General features: G+C 35.3%; 1 protein-coding gene across 7 annotated transcripts; it reads left to right on the forward strand.

The window, feature by feature from the left end:
* Positions 1-614: 614 nt before the first annotated feature.
* On the forward strand, positions 615-20,677 carry Gnpda2 (glucosamine-6-phosphate deaminase 2). Of its 7 annotated transcripts, XR_011370007.1 has the most exons (9): positions 616-714; positions 3,489-3,636; positions 5,271-5,372; positions 6,335-6,517; positions 12,736-12,920; positions 13,958-14,132; positions 19,009-19,061; positions 19,941-20,053; positions 20,522-20,677. XR_011370007.1 is itself a non-coding variant. In XM_070012833.1 (8 exons), the coding sequence occupies exons 2-7, from the start codon at positions 3,513-3,515 to the stop codon at positions 19,017-19,019; spliced, it is 780 nt and encodes a 259-aa protein (XP_069868934.1). In that variant the 5' UTR covers positions 616-714; positions 3,489-3,512; the 3' UTR covers positions 19,020-19,061; positions 19,941-20,677. The 7 variants fall into 7 exon arrangements, 6 of the variants coding, with proteins under 6 accessions (XP_069868933.1, XP_069868937.1, XP_069868934.1 ...); XM_070012833.1 differs by having other exon boundaries at positions 19,941-20,677; XM_070012834.1 differs by lacking the exon at positions 19,941-20,053 and having other exon boundaries at positions 20,477-20,677.
* Positions 20,678-21,178: the final 501 nt, after the last annotated feature.

The raw sequence follows: 21,178 nt of genomic DNA on the forward strand, positions 1-21,178 counted from the left end.
CTAATAGTCATTTGTCCTTGGAGTGGCTGGAGCCGAACAGTGACTTTCCCCTCCAGAACCACGACTGTGATAAGCATTCAAAGCTGGTGTTCCTGTTTCTCCTGCTCCTCAGAACCATTCAGAGCCCAAGCCAAAGACCAGTAGCATCTGTTTCCTCTTTCAGAGGAAGCTCAGGGGTTTCCTTTCCAAATTACACAGTGTGCCTTCCTGCAAACATTGTTAGTATGTCGCTCACCCTGGACTCATTGTGTTTGCAAAGAAGACAAGTAGAACAGTTTGGGTTAAAATACAGGCGAAATCATACTGCCTTTATAAACAGTAGAAGCTGTATCAGGGGTGCAAGGCCTCCCGTCCCGCAAAGGAAACAGCACGCCTCCATGGCACTGCTGACAAGTTACCTTCTGAGAAATTAAAAAAAAATCACATTGTAAAAGGATGCCCCAGGAACCCAAGACCCCCATCTCCCCTCCTCCCCTCCCTGGGCCGGAAGAGGAGGAGAGGCCGAGCACCAGGACACACCTCGCCGCTCCGGCCAGACGCGCCCAGGCCTCACGCATGCGCAGTGCCCGCGCGGCGGCCCTTTCCTGCGCGCGGGTCTGCATCCGGGTCTCTGGGCTGGGTGCACCCCGCGTCGGCTGGGGGCGTTCGCAGGTTGCCAGGTGTCCGTCGGCAGTTCCAGCTGTTCCGGCATCCGGAGAGCCTGTGTGTCCGCAGGTGAGTTTAGGGGGACGGCCCCGAAAGCGTGGCTGGCGGGGGGGGGGGGGGGCTGGGGACCATTGCTTCCCCACCCCCGAGGCTGGGGAGGGGCGCGTCTGGGGGTCCCGGAACCGGGGCGGGGCGGGCTGGGGGCTGTGTGGCATCTGGGGCCTGGCTTCGCGCTGTTCTGGGGCACTGGGGGGGCGCCCTGGCCCCCCCTTTCTCACGCCTTCTCCGGGCACCTCGTCGGGACATGCTAGCCGTCATCCTGTCTGCAGACTGTAGCTGGCTGCGGGGGGGGGGGACGGGGATTGCCCCCCCCAGGACCGCTGGCTTTCTGGGGGACCCCCTCTTGCATCAGGATGGGGTCCCCCCACCCCCCTGGGGGCCCCAGACCTTGCAGGTCCCCGCAGCTCCTGGCAGACCAGCTGGGCACCGAGCCTCTCCGAACTCAGACCCCAGGGCCGGCCCCCGAAGCCCGGCTGCCGGCCCAGTAACTCCGGGGGTGAAGAAGTTGCCGGCCGCCCGGCGGGCCGCCCCGCTGTCAGGCCGTCCGAAATGAATCAGCACCTGCGGGGGGAGGACGGCGCCGCGGCCGGTGCTCTCTTCTTTTCTGTGCCATCCATCTGACTGTGGTGCCGGAGACTATCCTTCAAGCTAAGTTTGAGTCTCTGAGGACTGGGTAAAATCGGCAAAAGGTGTGTCACAGACATCCTTCTTTCCTCTGGATGAGGACAATTCGTTCAGGATGTTGGAAGTGGACTCTGGGCCAAAACAAAACAACAACAACACTTCTCTGTACCTTGTGTTTGAGAAACTTTGGAATTTTTTTTTTTTTTTTGCAATGAAATATATGCTGTTCTTTTCCAAGTTTAACCCAATTTAAAAAATCACCTGTGGCATTTGTATTACATTTCTGGGATTTTATTTCAGATATGCTGAAACATCGTCCTAGACAATCAGATAGATGGCATAGAAAAGAAAAGAAAACACAGCCACCGCACCCGTCCCGAAAGTCTGTTTTTAAAAAGGACCCTCCTAAGTGATTTTCAACCCATAAGGCATGTTGGGAACTTGACTGAGTCTTTGAGACAGACACACTTAAGTCGAATCTCCTGTCAAAGTTCATAGCTTTATGATTTCAGCATACCTTTCTTGATATGGCAGTTTTCATCTAAAGATTAGAGAATGATGATTTCAATTTTAGAAACTGTCTTTTAACAATACCATCCCTCTTTAATCCTGCTGGCTGTTCTTCTTACCAGGTGTGTTGGGTAAGTATACCCAGGACACTTCAAACATTAAATACGGTTCTCCTTCTTCCAACATTCTTTTTGTTAATAATCGGTTCGCTGACCATTCTTATTAGAAGTGGAGATAGATAGATAGATAGATAGATAGATAGATAGATAGATAGATAGATAGATAGATAGATAGATAGTCAATCAGTCCTAATTGCCAACAGTTGCTGTTGATTTTTTTGCATAACTCTGAAATTAATTTTTGATGTAAGATTATTGATAAACTTAAATGGAAGGTGAATCCATTTATTAGAATGAATTTGGCCATCTAATTTTTTTTTCCATAAGTGCTATTTGTCTTGTTACTATAACAGAAGTCTAGATGGTGGTCCTTGACTAATTATGGTGATTATAACTATTGTTGTGCCAGGATGCTAAGTCATTACATTCTTAAGAATGTCATCCAGATTCATTGTATACAGATCCATCTGTATTCACTGTAATAAAACCTTCTATTCCCATTAAATCCAAACATTTGAGTTTAACACATTTGACTTAATCATGTAGTAAATTAAAGTATGGGGATACAGAACTCAGGAATGCTAATGACCTGTCATGAGAAGATGAGTGATAACTCAAAAGATAAAATCACCTTAAGAATTAAAATCTGAAAATTATGATTGTAGAATACAGTGTACATGTGAACAAATCCTCATAACATAAAAATAACATTTCTTATATAAGCCAGGAGGGGTGAATTAGTGCCAGTTCCCACATTTTCATGATAATACATCAGTCCACAGCTCTTATTTTACTACTCTTATAAATAATCTTTTCAAAACTACACTTGCTTTTTGTGAACAAAATTCCCCTTAGATCTATCAGCACCTTCTTTAGTGAACTTTTTATTCTATTTAATTCACTTAAAAAATCATAGTAGGACCTCATTCTCAAAAATTATTTCTCTGTATTTCATTCAAATGCATTAAGTAATCTGGAATGATAGAGAACTAATAAAAATGACAATTATTTCAGAGAGGTGGGAATACTTTAACAGAGGGAGATTTGGTTATTTTGTTATTTGTAAGAGGAGTACTGGATTTTAGTAAGTAACTCAAAGTTGCTAAGCAATAATTACAAACATTAACTTGAGTTAATAAATGAGTACTGCTTTGTTTATAGGTGCATTTATGTAGCTTTTGTAAGAATATTTAATATACTGTATGTGGTGTGGTAGGTGTGCTGTCTTTATAAACAGAGTACATTAATTTGAATTCTGGCCTTGTTACTACCTACATGTCTTGATGGGCCTTGTGTTTTCTTAACAATACAGTTGTTGGGATTAAGTTAGGCTTTGAAATGACCTCAATCACCGTGTAAAACCTAGGATCTGCTCAAAAGAGACCAGTCATTATTCCATTTTTGCAAGTACAGGTTGTGTTGTTATATGTGCTCATTCTTTTCAAGTGAAACCCTTTTAAAAATCATCAGTGTATTAAACTTCAGTTTGTCTGAAAATAATTTAACTGCTCTCCAATCATATTTTCTTAGGTTTGAAAACCATAGGTTACCGTAATGAGACTTGTCATTCTGGATAACTATGACTTGGCCAGTGAATGGGCAGCCAAATACATCTGTAATCGTATCATTCAATTCAAACCTGGACAGGACAGATATTTCACACTGGGTTTACCAACAGGTAATAAAAGACATTTTCTACTATAGATATTCATGTTATCTAAGGTTGTGGAATTGTAGGGTTTTCCTTAATGCTTTTCATTTTCATTTATTGACACATCATTGATTTAACCTGTTATTTTATAAAGCCAGAAATATAAATAAAGTTTTGCTACTATTTCTGTGCTGTTTCTCTTTTCCTTATCACTCTACAATGCAATAATTAACTTAAATGATGGTACTCTTTGTACTTTTTCTAGTATTCCTTTGTTTCTAGCATTGCTGTCACTATTCATATTATTTCTATGTTGTTTTAGCCCTTTTATAACCATGGGAGGTACCCAGTGTATGTCCTGTTGTCTCTTAATTTCATATGACTTACTTTATAATGTCCCTTATTGGCCTTTTTTTTCCTTCTACAATAAAAATATTCCAAGGAAAAATTTATAGGTTGGTATCTTCACAGAATATACCTAAGCATTAATTACCTCTCATGTTAGATTTAGATTTTGGTTAAGAATTGTCTTAGGAAATATCCAGGTAGTGTCATTTGATTGTTTCGGGCTACAAAATACAAATCACTTTGTTCTTGAGTCATAATTCTAAATCATGTTCTTAAGAATGCCATTTAGTTTCAGATATTAATTGTAATAATACCATTTATTTGATAGTCTTCACCCTCAGTTCTTTTTGTTAATCTTTCAATTGCAAAGGGTAGTACATCTAAAATCAAAGTCCACCTTACTTGTTCTATATTCCAAGTTTTGATTTTATTACCCGTAAGAAAGATAAAAATAATAATAAAATAAAATGCTGTTTGAGGCTCAACAAAGGCCTTTGTGTAAGCCCTCTCATATTGTAAATACTGTATGTGTGTGTGTAACTGATAACAAGATCACATTTTCAGGGAGTCCTTTCTGTATTAAACAAGACTTAACTTTCTCACTTAGGCCTTTTATTGGGTATGTACTGAAGATGACAGAATATCAGAAGCCAGAACTTCAGATAAAAAGCTGACCCCCCAAAAAAAGCTGACAAAGTTCCTCTCAATCTTTTCAGAGTTTTGTGGACAATTTTAAAAGTGGGGACAGTTAGGTATTTTGGTTGTAGTTTCTCTTTTGATTTAGGAATTAGTAAACATTTAACCTATTAGCATTTATGCTAGAGCTAAAGGTTTTTTTCCTATGTGGATATTTGTTTTTATTCAGATGTGTTCTGTAGAACATTTCTTTCTCAATTATATTTTTATTTAAGTCATTGTCCATAAGTGTGACGATACCATGAATCAGTTTATGAGTACAATGCATCTTGATTGATGTTGATCCTTTCATCTTTGTCTCCCAACCCTCCCAACCTAACTCCTCACCTCAGTTTTCTCAGTCTCATAAGATATGCTTTAAATATTATTTCTCTCGCATACCCATCAACTCAAGAATATTATTCCAAACATTTTTTTGTGTACAGATTCCCAGTCTTGCTCAGCAAATTCAAGCTTACAAAGGAAGAACTTCAGCTTATTTTTGTTAGTTGAATATGCATTTAAATTAGTACTTTTTGCCTGACATACTAGGAATATGGAATATTATGAAAAGAATAATTGGTGGTATATATTTTTAGTAGATTTTTATTTTAGAAAATGAAATCTCTTTCTTTTAGGGAGTACACCTCTAGGATGTTACAAAAAACTAATAGAATATCACAAGAATGGAGACCTTTCTTTTAAATATGTGAAGACTTTTAATATGGATGAATATGTGGGTAAGATATATTTGAATATATTGAATAAGTTATTTGAGAATGTTGTATATTATTTTTCAAATAAAATGAATATTTCTTTAAATTAATATATTTATGCCAGAATTTGTAATATCTTTGAACTTTCTCTTCCTCTTAGCCCCTTCAGCCCTTTTTTTCACCTGAAGGCATGGATTAAATTGGCATTATATGTGGTGTGTGGTAAATTACATGATTTATATATAAAAGAAGCATAAGAAATAATATTTCTTTGAAATGAAAGACATAGTATTAGTAGCCTTGAGTGTAGAGTTTAAAGATGCTTTACTTAACTGGAACGATCTCTGATGCATAGTAACTTAAAATGTAAGTATACCTGAAGTGGCACCATGGCTCAGGCGGTAGAGTGCTCGCCTTGAGCTGAAGAAATGAGGGACAGCTCCTAGGCCCAGAGTTCAAGCCCCACTACCGGCTATCTATCTATCTGTCTGTTTATCTATCTATCTATCTACACACGAACACACACATATAAGTATAGATATATGTACATATGAAAGTATACCTTTTTAGTGGTCACATAAGTGCCAGTTAAAGAGCTATTATGATTAAATATATTTCTCACAAGTCTAGAAAGAATAGAGGACCATGGCTACATTGTAGTTGAATGGTTAATTTGTTTTAATACATAGGTTATTTCCTTAAAATTTTGTGTGTCTGCAAAGTGTATAGTGGTAAAATGTTTTCATCTCAACCCCTGTCTGAGTTGTGTGTCTCAGGAAAAGTTCTCTGTGTTTCACTTGTTTATAAATTGAATAAGAACTATAGTAGTGTTTCCATGGATGTTTTGCAGATAAATATAAAGCAGTATCCTTCCAAAATGTACTAAGCATATATTTTATATAGAAATACTTTAAAATTGAATGTGACATAAAAAATTAGATTTATTTCTGGAGAGTTTCATGTCTGTTTATTAACTTCATACTTAGGACTTCCAAGAAATCATCCTGAAAGCTATCACTCTTATATGTGGAATAATTTTTTTAAGCACATTGATATAGATCCTAACAATGCTCATATCCTTGATGGGAATGCTGCAGATTTACAAGCAGAATGTGATGCATTTGAAAAGAAAATAAAAGATGCAGGAGGAATAGATCTTTTTGTTGGAGGTATGTAAGAAGATTTTATTAAACTCTTTAAAATTAGAAAAAGTAAAAAAGAAGTCTAACCATTGCACAACATAAAGAGTACCTGTGACTGACTGTAATATCCACTAATTAAAAGCAGAAGTAGTCCTGGAAATAGTGATGGAGCTAAAACAAAAAAGGGAGTATCAATTCATGGGAAGGGTGGGGGAAAGAAAGAGGTGGTGAAGGAAATTAAGAAGGACACTACATATATACAATAAAGACAATATAATGCAACCCACAAAATGCTTTAAAAGGAGGATGTAGTGTGGGAAGAGTGGAAATACAGTGGAGGAGATAAACTTGTTGAATGTTTACTGTGAGCTTCTCTGGAAATAATACTGTGGTACTCATGTAACAAGTGTATATTAATTTAAAATAAAATTAAACCAAATGAATTGTAGCTTTAAAAAATAAACATTGTATATACATTATATAACATAAATATCTGTGATAATCCACAGCATTCACCTATTACAAACAGAAATAGACTGTCATTTAACTTTGTTTAATCAAATTATAATTTTGAAATTCTAACAGTGGATAAAATCCTTCAGGGCTTGAGAGGTGGGTCCCAAAACCTGTTCTTTCTTTCTTTCTTTCTTTTTTTGGTCCCAGAGACTCAAATTTGGTATCTGATGTTTTTGCTCATTGGCTAATGTGTATGATCATTGACTAATGCTAGCATGACTCATACTTCCAACCCATTTAAGAGAGGGTTGGTTCTTTCTTTTTTATTTATTTTCTCAATCCTTATTTAACTGTGCTAGTTGTCCCTTTAAGGTTTGTCAGTTTACAGAATATTTATCAATTAGGGACTTGTTTATGTTCCTAAATGATAGCTTTAGCTTATATCATTTAAGGCAGGATTGAATGTGAAAGTTAGCTTGGGAAATGGGTAGATATTAGAAGATCATTTAAATTGATTCATCTCACTGAGAAAAATCATTTACAAATGATAAAAAGATTGTTTTTATCATCAGTTTTTAAATAATAGGAGTTAAACTGTATAATTGCCTTCATAAATTCCAAAGTTGAATTGACCAACTCCTAGGTGACGTTTATCTATATTTTACATTTATGGGTGTATATGTATGTGTACATGTTATATTGAATATAGAATTTCTCCCTTTGTAGTAACAATAAGGTTTTCTGTCATCATATGAAGCATCTGAGACAGCCAGCTAATTACCTTCAGAATGGTGTAAAAAAAGCTACATAAAACCAAAATTGTTTCTCCAGTTTCTTTAGTTTTCTGCTAAAAATACTGATAATCTAAAGCAACGTTAAGATATCTATGTCTAATAATTCATTATAAAGCTCAAAATTACATAAATTAGATGGAAATTGAATTTTACCATGAGACATAAATTAGCATCCCTTTTAGATGGAAATTGAATTTTACCATGAGACATAAATTAGCATCCCTTTTAGGTCTCTTGCTCTCCTTGGGTCCCTGCTGGATTTATTAAAGCTCAGCATAATGAAATCATTTATAAAACTGGTTAATATGAATCATTCTAAAATTGTGAAGACTAAATATGCTCTTACATGTTAAAATGCCTAAAGACAGTGGTTAGCATATAGCCTGTAGTTAGTGTACTTCCGTCTTTTCCTTCCCTGAAGTGTAGAGGCTAACATAGTTGTCCCTTAGCTTATTGAATTTCCTGAGATTTTTGCTGAGTTATTTATAAAGATATCCAGAGAGAATGAAATCTTCTCTGAGGAAATTTTGATTCATGTAGCAGAACTGGTAACATTCATCTTCTTCTGTAGATAGATGATTATTTATCTGAGCAAGAATGCAAGCTTACTAATTTGTATTTCAAAATAGAATGCCATCTGTGCTTTAAATAAAGTCTGCTAGTATCACTTTAGCAGTCCTTACTTGCACAGTCCAGTTTATACAAATTTCTCAAATTTGAGATAATTACCGTTTTGCTTCCAATATTTAGATGGAAACTTTAGATGTTTGAGGATGCTTAAGCAGTATATTATCCACTTACTCTTTAGATTTTCAAAACTCCATGTCAAACTGAACTTACACTACTACAATGTCTTATTTCTAAATTGTCTTTCATAAAAATGTTTTCACCCGTTTCCTGTTCTGTGAAAAAAAAAAGCATATTAGCTGGTAGTGGTTAATCAATTAAAAAAAAAAAGGATCTTGAGTCAGTAAACATAATGGATCAAGCCTGTACATGGGAAGTGGAGATCAGGCAGATAATGGTTCAAGGCTAGTCTAGGCAAAGAGTTGGGCATATTCTATTTCCCCCAATAAAAAGTTGGGTGTCATGGTGTGTATCTGTCATCTAGGCTGTGTGGGAAGAGTAAATAGGATAATTGTAGTACAGGCCAGCGAGGACATAAATGCAAGACCCTATATGAAAAATAAGAAAAAGGAATGGTGCAGGCTGAAGTATTAGAGAAGCCTGGCAAGCTTGAAGCCTGGAGTTCAGACTCTACTACCACTAACCTCACCCCCCCCCAAAAAAAAAAAACTAACAAAAGAAAACAGTATGTTAAAAAAATGTCTTCATTCTGGACATTTCTTTGTTGTTAATTCATTGACTTTACATGAGGACCCCTGTGGCAAATCCCTTGAAGGTGCAATGCCAGCAGGCAGGATTTGCAGAAGGGAAAATACCTCATAAGGACTCTGGAACTTCTTTTGCTTGCTTTCCAGAAAGTTTTCATAGTTCTGGTGTGATGTATAAGAATGCAACTCTGTTAATCCAATATTTCTGATACAGCACTCATCCTCAAGAGTCATCTTCCATACCTTTAAGTCATTTCAAATTTATTTTAGTTAAATGACTTCTGAACGTTTTATATGTTTCCTCACACAGACCACCTTATTTCTCCCTTCAAAGTAATGAAACATAAATTCTAGATATGTTTATGTTTTCTAACCAATCTGGGTAAAGCTTCCTCTTGCTATATTTTCTTCCTCTTCCTCCTCCAAAAAGAGAAAGGAAACATTTTTTAAGAAAGTTTCTGGCTTCCCCACTGAAATCTTCATTATAGTCTGATGGTCCAAGATCTGACATTTTATTTGTCAGGTAATTACTAAAGGACATAATTACACTGTGCATGAAGATAGGAATTAAATATTATATTTATGTTTCCTATTTGGAATAACTTAATTATTGCATCTGCACTGGAAAGAATCTCATTTGATTACTGGCATTTGTTGACTAGGTTTTATAATTGGAATTTTCAAGATGAGGCTTAGTATCTGGGTCTTACCACTTGCCCTTCTTTTATTCCAGGGCTTGGTTAATAAACACTAAGAAACTGTGCCAAGTGGGATCAAAATGTCAGCTTTATTAAAGGTAAAGTGGGAATAGAGATTGTAGGTGGGGCTTGAAGCCAAAATGGGGTTTTCTTCTCCCTCTGAACAGATAGGACTAGATGAGATCAAGATTGCTGACCTACTATTGGTCACTTCAAGGAATTAGAGTAGAAATTCTGTTCATTTGATAGAAAAGAGAGAGGAGAAAGCACATACTCCAAAACGTTCTTTCTTCCTCTGATGGTAAACATGTTGAGAGACATGTAAGGTGAATCTAAATATGTTAGTTTACAATATTTTAATATCTTTTATGAAGTAGAGAGGGGACAATGTGACATTTTTGTTGCTTTGGCTTTGTTTCATGAATGATTTACATGGTTTATAGTAACAAGGACTCACAAATAGGATGAAAATTATTTAATTGGAATGATTCTTGGGCTAACACACAAAACAGAAGGAAGAGTTCAAACAACCAAATCTTTGGAAAAACAAGAACCAGAGAACCTCAGGTCTCAGAAGCAGGAATTCATCAGCCTTTTTTCTTCAGTTCTGTCTTCATGATCTTAGTTCTAGTTGACTAGTTGACTCCTTTTCTTCTTCTTCTTTTTTTTTTTTTTCTATGTAATAGGTTCAGATTCACAGCTAGAGAGCTATTCTGACTGGTTCAACTTGGGACAAAGTGCTTATCCTTAGATTCCAGTTAATAGCAGAAAAATGGTTGTTCCAAGACACTGTAGTGAGGAGAGTAGAACAGATAACTAGAGGAAATAATATGAGCCTTTCAATCATCTATTCATTCATTCAACCATTTTTATTGAGTACTTCCTATTTAGAACAATTGTTCTATATGGTTAAGATACAGTAATGAACATAAAGTCTTTACTCTCATAAATTTAAGTTTTATCCAGAAAACTAAAGGAACAAACACATACAAGTGTTTTAGATATTTCATTGAGTCAGTGTTTGTTTAATTTAGTCTTAAAGACCAAATAAGAAATAGCCCGATTATTTTTATGAAAGGTCAGGAGCTTCTGTTTTTAAGTGACATATGACCAATAAGTGAAACTGTTGGCTCCTGTATATTACCCTTAGATTATCATTTCAGGTTAGCTTTACACTTCTATGGGTTCCAAATCACCAGTAAGAATACAAGAGTTACTCCTCATAGATTTCCTATTCAGAAGCTGTTTTAGTTTTAGTTCTCTTTATACAAAGCTAGAGATAAATGTACAAGCATAATGCAAACATCTATTTACAGGCAAATATGTACTTAATATTGCAGATAATCTTTGTATATTAATGACATGTAGATCCTCATTTGAAAAAACATATGTCCTCACATTACAGATACCTAGATTTCAGTCATCAGTATTTGCTTCATATATTAGTTTCTTCCTTCAACCTTCAAAACTAGATAGATTACGCTGGCATATTTTACTTTATTGTAATTTTGTAATTCACCTCAGGAAATTTTTATTTGACTTGTATGTAACGTGTACCTTTTTGTTATAATAAATATGTAGAATATAAATGTAAAGGACTCTTTAGGGTAATCGCTGACACCTTGTGGTTTGAGTTTTTGATTGAAGTTGTCATAAATATGATTACTAAGAAAAGGATATTAAAAGAATTTCTTTTATAGCATCTTGATTTTCTGTAAAGAATTACCTCTCATTTTATTGAAAGGAATACCATATTGTTATCTATATATTTTAGCATCAATCCCAGAAAATTACAGCTCTCTGTAGGTCTCTTAAAAGCAATGTTTTTCACTAAGAAATCGGTATCATCAATCACATAACAGCATTTGTTTTTGCTTTATTTATGAAATGGAATGTGATAGCATACCTTGGCTTGGCACCATTGACACAAACCTACAAATCTATTCTATAATTCTACTCGGGAGGTTGAGATCCAAAGATCAATTTGAAGCTAAGTGGAGATAGAGCTCAAAGTTGAGCACCAGCCATAAGCAGAGAGGCAAGGGAGAAAGAGGCCCTAAGTTCAAGTCCTGGTACTGGTATCACACACACATACATACACACACAAAAAAATTTTTTTTTAAAGTGAAAGGAAGGAGGGAGAGAAAAGAGAGAAAGAGATGAGGAGGATGAGAGGGTAGAAAGAAGAGAGCTGATACAGAAAAGGAAAAAGAGAGGAGAGGCTTGTATAACTTCTAGTAAGGGTGTGTGTGTGTGTGTGTGTGTGTGTGTGTGTGTGTGTGTGTGTGTGTGTGTGTGTGTGTGTGTGTGTGTGTGTGTGTGTGTGTGTGTGTGTGTGTGTGTGTGTGTGTGTGTGTGTGTGTGTACACATGCATATACACACTTGAGCATAGTTTAAATGTTTATTTCTTGAAACAGGCTGCAGTCAGAATGTTTGGAAAACCAACTGGATATTATCTTGTCTAGTCTGTTTTAATAAGTGAGGAAATAAAGCTACAAAGGAGGCCACTTATTTAATTGTCCTATCAGGACTCAAAATCAGAAGACTTCTAACCTTGTATGAGTAGCTTATTATTTCCTTGAGCACCAACGTTTTCTGTTTGTGTTTACAAAAAGCTGGAGATAAGAGAAATAGGTGTGTCTGTAAACCAGGTTGTTAGATATATGGGTTGTGATGATATATGTGAAAATGCTTTATAAAGTGTTACATTAAGGTGATAATTAGTTTTATGTTATTATAAGAATTATGCCACCTCAATACTGTGCATATAGAAAATATGGAAGTATTTTGTTAAATGAAATACAGAATACTATTTAAATGCAATATTAGGAATGCAGCTAATAAAACAAGGTAGGTGTTTTATGATTATTTGTTCTTGAACCATGTTCAAGTTTGAGAAGACTTTGTATCTAAGAGATAGTTTACTTTCTATGTATATCCGTGTATATGTTTCTTTTGAAAGGAATAGGTCCAGATGGTCATATTGCTTTCAATGAGCCGGGCTCCAGTTTAGTATCAAGGACAAGATTAAAGACGCTAGCAATGGACACCATTTTGGCAAATGCTAAATATTTTGATGGAGATTTATCAAAAGTACCAACTATGGCTCTAACTGTTGGTGTGGGGACAGTGATGGATGCTCGAGAGGTAATAATGAAATAGTATTTGAGCTTTTTTCATTGATGTTTGTTTTGTAGTGATTATGACAGAATAAGCACATCCTATGAAACTTAATATGCAATAAAAACTGTGATTTAGGGCTAGGAGGTAGCTTAGTGGCAGAGCACTTGCCTAGCACGTGCAAAGTCCTGGGTTTAATGCTTGGTACCAAAAAGAAAAGACAAAAGATTTAGTTTTTAGGGATTCCATTTTGTCTATATGTAGGAATCACCTAATTTTAAATCTTTTGGAACTCTAACCTAAGAATTAGATCCTTTTTTTTTCAATACCACTTTACTTGCCTATTCCTATTTCACATTTTGAGATCCCAAAATCTCATTAACCATATGGTTTATTTTCAGTTAAAACAGTTTTGTGGAAGGACTGCAGGGACATAGGTGTAATAGCACCCTACACCATACTGGAGTCCTCAGGATGACTTAGTATGGAGTCCCTCATGATGTATGTAAGAGGATATAGCTTAGTTTCCAGATGAAGATGAATCCATTTAGGGCTGGATCTGTTCTAAATCTAATACATTTAAGAATATATGAACTCCGATCAGGAGATCCTGCCTATTTCAGTTCCTAATTGTACAATGATCTCCTTCTTTGAAAATTACAGGACGAATTATACTTTGTGATTATTAATGGTTCATCATATGGAAATTCTTTGCCGGTAACAAGATTGAAAGGTTCATAGAAAGAGGACAGACAAGCTATGATTATATGTAATTATGTCTAGACTTGAATGTACAAACAGAACTCACTTAAAACATGAGTTTCTTACAACCATCATTAGTTGTATCTATGTCCTAGACATAAACACCCAGGTGACTGATTATTCATCCCATCCTAAACTCTCATCAGCCTTCTTTAGATCTTTTTTCTTCATATGGTCAATGGTTTTGCAAGGCGGCGCTGTTTGTCTCATTTTTTGTTTTCTCCCTGGTCCTCAAACACCAGTATCTTCTGTTATTAATTCTATTGACTATTAACTAACAAGTGGTACTTACGCTTTTTCAGGTAATGATCCTTATAACAGGTGCACACAAGGCATTTGCCCTGTACAAAGCCATAGAAGAAGGAGTCAGCCACATGTGGACAGTTTCAGCTTTTCAGCAGCATCCTCGAACTATTTTTGTGTGTGATGAAGATGCTACTTTAGAATTAAGGGTTAAAACTGTGAAATACTTTAAAGGTGAGCATTGACTTCCAAAACAAAGTGTGAGATGTTCTGTTGTAAATGATAAAACTTCCTGTGATCAGAAGTAAATCCTACACTAGCACTGTGCTGATACATGCCAGTGTTTTCAAGAAACAAAACTTTCACCTCAGATAATAGTAGCTTACAGAGACATTTCCTGTTTTGTTTCATGAAGGAATTTCTTCTGTCTAGATTTTCATGTTACTTTTCTTCCAATGCAAAACTAACTAAAGTATTTTCTTTCCTATTGATTATACAAGATTAAGCAGCCATGCTATTCTTCTGGGTTTCTTCCTCATTTACTAGTCCCATCTAACCCACTACCTGGACAGGCACATGCTAATTTTCCTTGTTTTTTCTTGTGGTGCAATTTAGTAATTCACAAACATAACTGAACTAGTTTGTATATAAAGTCATCATGTATCCCTGGCATAATTGGTGGTTAGATTTTTCACGGAACATTTTAACTTCACTAAGTATGATGACATCTGTGACTAACTGCGGTTCATATGTAAGCCAAAATACATAAACTATTAAAACTATTTAAAACAGCTATATTTATGTAGCTGATATTGAAAGTAAATTTGTGTATCCATGTGATACACAAATTTATGTATTTATGCTACTCCTGCACATAAGTGTATATGCCCTTTTACTGAAGTAACTGTTTAACAGGTATAGGGAAAATGTGCTGACAAATCAAAACTATGTTTCATATCACATCACTGCTTAAGTCAAGGTTACGAAAGTTATATCTAATTGTCTCTAAGATACATTAATCTTGATGGAAATTAAACTTGGTGTCATCATAGCTTATCTATCAGTAGTGTTTTCTTAATGATAAAATAATGGTGTCTTATATCATATAGCACCTTATATTCAGAAATTTAGTATACTAAATTTACAATTAAAATTTCCAGGGAAACCAATAAATTATAGTGCACATAAATATTTCAGTATGGGAAAATAATAAAGGTGTGTTATACAAATGATCAAAAGTTTGGCAAACACTGAAAATAATACCTTGGTAACAAAGTTTTAAACATGTTGTGAATATAGTTGCATTGTATTTGTTCTTATATTTTGCATTTTACTCTTTTACTAAATATTCTCCAGCTGCCTTTTAAACAAGATACCTAGCTAAGTAGATGCATCATATTTAATTTTGTCATTTATATTTCTATAGTTCATACAAACCACACAAATGTCAAATTAAAATAGAACAGTTGGCTTTTTTTGTACTTTGAGAAGTGGAAGCAGTGAGTACTTCAGTTGGTTCTACTCATATATTTTCCTATAGTCTTCTAGATTGTATGGCCAGTAAGCAGTAGCTTTCTGATATTAATCCAGGAAACCATCTTCATCTACAAAATTTAATGCCAGCTTTAAGGTGTTTAACAAATCCATTTTCCAGTAATCATATCCTCAGATAAACCCTGCACTAGGGTGATTGTCACAATTTTTTTTTAATCAGAAGATGTTTACATTTCTGATTTTACTAAATAATAGCAGTACTTTTACAACTAGAAACTAGTCTAAATGCACTGTATTAATCTATGCACCCAGTTCTTGTAAGAGTAAGTACTGTGAGGCAATTTCTCTTTTACTTCCATTTTCAAATGTATTAACATGCCTAACACACAGTTGGTTAGTAACTTACATTTTGTAGCTCATCTGTGAGCAGTGCTGGATAATTGATGGGCTTGCCTGGAGTTGGAGCTTTTGTCCACTCTGTCATGCTGCCTTCTAGAATAATGTCTATATCAAACCATATTTCTGTTTTATATCTTATAGCAGTACTGTAAGCATTGCTTCTTTTAAAAGTATAGACATAATTTAGGGAAACAGGTATTTTGTACATATTTAGATTTTTTAGTGTATCTCCATAGACCCTAAGCTCTTCTAAGAGTTGACACATAAAATATTCATGAAAGGACTGTTGCTTTGCTATATAGAGGACATTGCATCTTCCACTTTGGAGCTGTTACATTTCTGATGAGGTTTAATGTGTGATGTCTGATAGAAAAATGGGATCAAGTTACTCAGTGGACAGAGCTATCTCTTGAATCCCATTTGGCAGTATTTATAAGTATTCACATTAACTCTATTTAGCATGTCCTATAGTACATCATATCAAAGTCCTGGCAGAAATTAATCCTATGTGAAGTTGTTATTTGTAATTTTTCAAGTTCCACTTAGGTCATTACCCTTTTGTCTGTCATCACTACAACATGCCAACATAAACCTTAAAAATATTATAATTATTTAATTCCTAAATAAGTAAGTTAATAGCTATAAAACACTAATGCTTATTAGTAAATGGAACTTTATTTCATTATATATTCTTTGAAAGACACAAGTTGAATACTTGAGAATTTTATTATAGCTACTTATTTTTGCCCTTTTCAATAGGTTTTGTGTCCTTGTGTTGATACTTTTTTCCTGACATTCATATTGTTTAACTTTTTTTTTCTGTTTCTCTTTAAGCTAACCTCTTGACAGGGAGAAGTGAGTTGCTATTTCAAGAAGTATAGTGCATTTTTATCAGTACTCAGAAATATTTAATTTTATGACTTGAATACCAATTATATGAATTTTTATGTAGACACTTGTACAGTTTAAAAACAAACACATTTTATAACGAGTTGGATTTTTAGTGCTTATCGTAATGTTTTAGTGAGTTTTAAAGTTCTACTGTATTCTATAATCTTGCCCATGTAATTGTAACCCTTCTGTATGGTATTTTCACAATAAAAAAAATTGTTGGCAGATGATAGATGAATTCTAGTAAGTGGAAAAACTGTCCTACGATGACTCTAGAATATGACAGGTCTTCTGAAACTACCCTTTGTTATGGTGCTGGTTGGACCTTGAAGTAGATTACTGAGAAGTCAACATTGTTCCTTTCAGTTGCACTAGACTGGAGTGCTTCCCCACTTTGCTATTTGGAAGATCTCTGTTAGGGTTTTCTCCCTCTGTACATTGCTGTTTGCTTGCCCTCTAGGAGTGGATTTTTTGTGTGTGTGTATATGTGTGTGTGTATTCTATCTCCCCAACCTAACAATACAGTTTTCTGAAGAAACTGCCTCTTCCCCAACCTCTCCTAGGTTCTTAATGATGCTTAATTATCTCGAAATTTTAACTAGTTTCTATAGCTTGCATGCAAAGTATACAATCTTTAGTTTACTGTCAAAGACAGTATTTTATTTTTACCAACTTTTTCTTCTCAAAGAAACTTAGTACTTACACACATATGATTAACTGGAAGATGAGTTATTTACCAAAATTCAGTAGGTTAGAATGATTTACAAGCATATATGAATCTTACAAAAGTGAAATTTAAAATTAATTTAACTTTAAACCTATATTTCGACTCTATAATTTAATACAGGTTTCTACTCTATTGCTTTAGGAAAGCTCCCTCAACTTGTAATGGTGAAAGTTGTAATTGAGCCTTTTTATAAATACACATTCTAAAATAGTAGAAAATACTGTGACAGTTGAATGCATATCGGTTTTTGGGGTTTTTTTAGGACTGAAGCTGTACCAACAATTTTTAAGCCCATCAATGGAGTATAGTAGTGGAATTGCCAGATCAAAATCAACATAAACTTTTAGGTGTAATGTATTTATTAGCCAAGTCATACCAATTTTGCTATCCTACATACAGATTAAAGACAAGAACTTAATCTAGCTTTAGTTATTTCTAAAATACCTGTGTACATTCTAGAGCTACACTATTTATTTATAAGTAACCATTCAGAGCATTTCTATTTGTATTTTTTTCAATAAACTTGTTTTGTAACAGATGGACCAAATATACCTAAAAAATCTGTTTTTTTCTGAAGGAAATGAGATAGGTCAAAATTAACATAACACAACTGGAACTGTGGCTTTTTTTCTTTAAGGTTTAATGCATGTGCACAATAAACTTGTGGATCCACTATTCAGTATGAAAGAAGGAATTTGAAGGAGACTGGAGCAAAATTCTGCTTGAAAGAAAGAACACTTTTTTATTACAGAAATTTTCTGCTATGCAATAAAATTATGGGACATTTTGAAGATTGCCATTTAAAAATACATGTTAAACATTCCATCTTTAGATTTAGAAGTAGTTTGTGCTTAAATTTGGTTGGCTGTTTCTTAGAAAGTACAGAAGCTCTATAGCCTCCTGAAAAATAGCATAGAAATGAATGTCTGCTATTTAAAGTTTGTTTTAGAAAGATTCTGCACATCAAGTGTGTCATAGATGTCTATTTTTCAATTATGAAATGACACTCCACATCTTTCAGATGTCAAATCCCTATTATTACAGACCTTTGCTTTTGGAAGAAGCCTGTATTTTCTGTGAGTCACACGTTTCTGCACGTGATTGCCTTAGTCATCTTTCTGTAGTAGTAACCTGGACATCAGAAGTCCTGTTATACATTGCTGGTTAAGGAAATCTGAAGAGATAACAGTGCCTAAAAGTACAGTTTACATCTTTTTGGAAAGTGTGTGTAAATGTGTTTTTGTGTACCTTCTATTGCACTTTTTTACAAATACGCTTATTTTTATTTAATGGTCTCATATCCTTAATACGAGTATCTTGGCAGTTATGAGCTTTATACCTAGTTAGCTTCAAACTGAAGATTAGTCTCTTGAAAAGTATTTTGATTATTGTTAAACTTCATTAGCAGCTTTTGTTTCATATATGTCAAATGTCTAAAGTGATAAAATGAAGTGTATATAAAAGGAATCACTGTATACTATTTAAGATTGTCCTAACAATTTGCATAATTAAATTGCAAATAAAATTATATCATTTTCTATCTTTAACTCAAATAAAGCTTACAACAATAATAAAAGATTATTTAAATTTTATTTGCAGAAGTGAAATAAAGAACACATGCATTTGGGAGATTCCAACTATTAATAGTCCCTGTGAGTCCAAATTTACTTTTGATAGTTGCCATCATGTAGTTAGGAGACTTAAGATAGCGTTTCTGCCCATATTTCCTTAGTCTTGCTCCAGGGAGAATAAAATGATGTTCCCTATCTCTGTGTATCTTATATTCTGTAAACCCATACTTTATTATCTTTGTAACTGATAGAGAATAATATAGTGCTACGTTAATTGCAGATTATGATGTACTAATAGTCTTAGTTTTTTTTCTCTTAAAATGCATTTACAAAAGTGAGTGAACTTGAATAAAAATACTAAATAGTAATTTAGATGGTGTCTGGCCATGGGAAAATAGTGAAGGTATTACACAAATGTATGAATGCTGGGAAACCCTGCACAAAGTGATTTTTACATGGCCTTGAGTCACTTAAATATCTATTATGGCTGGGCGCCAGTGGCTCATGCCTATAATCCTAGAGAATCTAGGCTCAAAGCCACCCTGGGCAGAAAAGGCAGTGGGTTTTTGTGTGGGGGTGGGGGGTGTGGAGGTGGTCATGAGGCCTGAACTCTGTCCCTCAGCTCTTCAGCTCAAGACTAGTGCTCTGTCACATGAGCCGTGGTGCCACTGCCGGCTTTTTCTGCTTTTGTGGTGCTGAGGAATCGAACCCAGGGCCTCATGCATGCGAGGCAAGCACTCTACTACTGAGCCACCTTCCCAGCCCCTGCAGTGGGATGTTTTTCCAATTAAAGAGCAAAATGGTGTGGCTCAAGTAGTAGAGCACCAGCCTTGAGCAAAAAAGTTAAGGAAGAACTCGAGGTCCTGAATTTAACCCCAAGTATTAGCATATACAAACACAAAAATATTTTCTGGGACACCACCCCCCTTGAGTTCATAGTTCTGAAATAAGTGTCTTTAGTTTCAGGTTCATCTATGCAGTAGCCTTCTGGAAAGCAAAACACATTAAGAATCTCAATGCATTGAAAATAAAGCTGAGCCCTCCTATATGCACTAGCCGAGTTCTTCTTGCCAGTAGGTGGTTAGGCCATTCTGCAAAGAGCTTTGGCCAAATATTAAAGAATCAACTGTTGTGTTCTTCTGCATCATCATCCTGTCTCACCCCTTTCTAACCAGCATTCTTGCCAAGCTATTACGTGTAACTTTTCTCATCACTATGACAAATACCTGGCAGAAATGGAGTGTGTTCAGCTCATGGTTTTAGTACATCATGGTGTAGGAAGGGTGTGGTAGAACACAGAATTTGACATGGGGACCAGGAAGCAGAAAAAATTCCCGTGTCCTTGTAAATAAAGTTGTTTACTAAAAACAACTCTTACAACCATAAGTTATATAATAAGTGTAAAAGCTATAGGTGTCTTTTGGTATGCTATTGTGTTGCTTCTGAGATTTAAAGGTATAAGACCTCTTTCTCATTATAGCAATGATTATGTTCAGGTCCTCCTCAAGTACTTCAGCAGAACTGTTCTCTGGCCATTACAGCTCCCTAACTCAGAAGAAACAATGCTTTAAGAAACTTAGAAGCCTATGAAAGACATTTCACAAGGAGCAGTAAATTTGTTTACCTTTGAAGAAGGAAACCATTGTTCCAAGTTCTGTCAGTGAAATCTAGACAATAAATGTCAGCTTCTTTCCATCTGTTGTTCTGTAGTTTTTTTCTCTGTTGTTATATAGACTGAATGAGGGAAGACTGGATTCTGCACCTTGGCTGACACATATCAAACCTAATGTTGGCTACCCTAATAACCATATCACTGTTAGCAAAAAGGTGTTCTCTGGGGAAACATTTTAAGGGCAGACAACTCCAAATCACTAATATCAGCTGGCTATAAAAGTGGCTATAGAAGTTTAAGCTTACATTAAAAAAGTCTAAAAAATACTTTCCTTGTACAGCTATGATTAGTACAGGCAATATTTCCTAGAATCATAAAGAATAAAATTTGCTGAAATTAAAAAAAAAACCTAGGAGAACCATAGTGTATATCGTGCCAAATAGCAGCTCGTGACTTCCTTGACAATGATGAACAGAACACGTTTAGAAGCCAGCTAGATTTTCAAAACTATTGTCATGAGTTTCATATTTCTCTTTTGTGACAGCTAGAAGGGAGAAGTTTATATAATTAGGACAAAAAACCTCCA

Source organism: Dipodomys merriami, unplaced genomic scaffold (assembly GCF_024711535.1).
Source record: "Dipodomys merriami isolate MVZ:Mamm:240054 unplaced genomic scaffold, mDipMer1.0.p SCAF_9, whole genome shotgun sequence".
Lineage (NCBI taxonomy): Eukaryota > Metazoa > Chordata > Mammalia > Rodentia > Heteromyidae > Dipodomys > Dipodomys merriami.

Bases quoted from the DNA above. Each gene is read 5' to 3' on its own strand.
- Gnpda2 (XM_070012831.1), top strand. From the start codon at position 3,513: ATGAGACTTGTCATTCTGGATAACTATGACTTGGCCAGTGAATGGGCA. The intron at 3,637-5,270 runs GTAATAAAAGAC...TCTTTCTTTTAG, and splicing joins CACACTGGGTTTACCAACAG to GGAGTACACCTCTAGGATGT. The intron at 14,133-18,046 runs GTGAGCATTGAC...TTTTTCTTTAAG, and splicing joins AACTGTGAAATACTTTAAAG to GTTTAATGCATGTGCACAAT.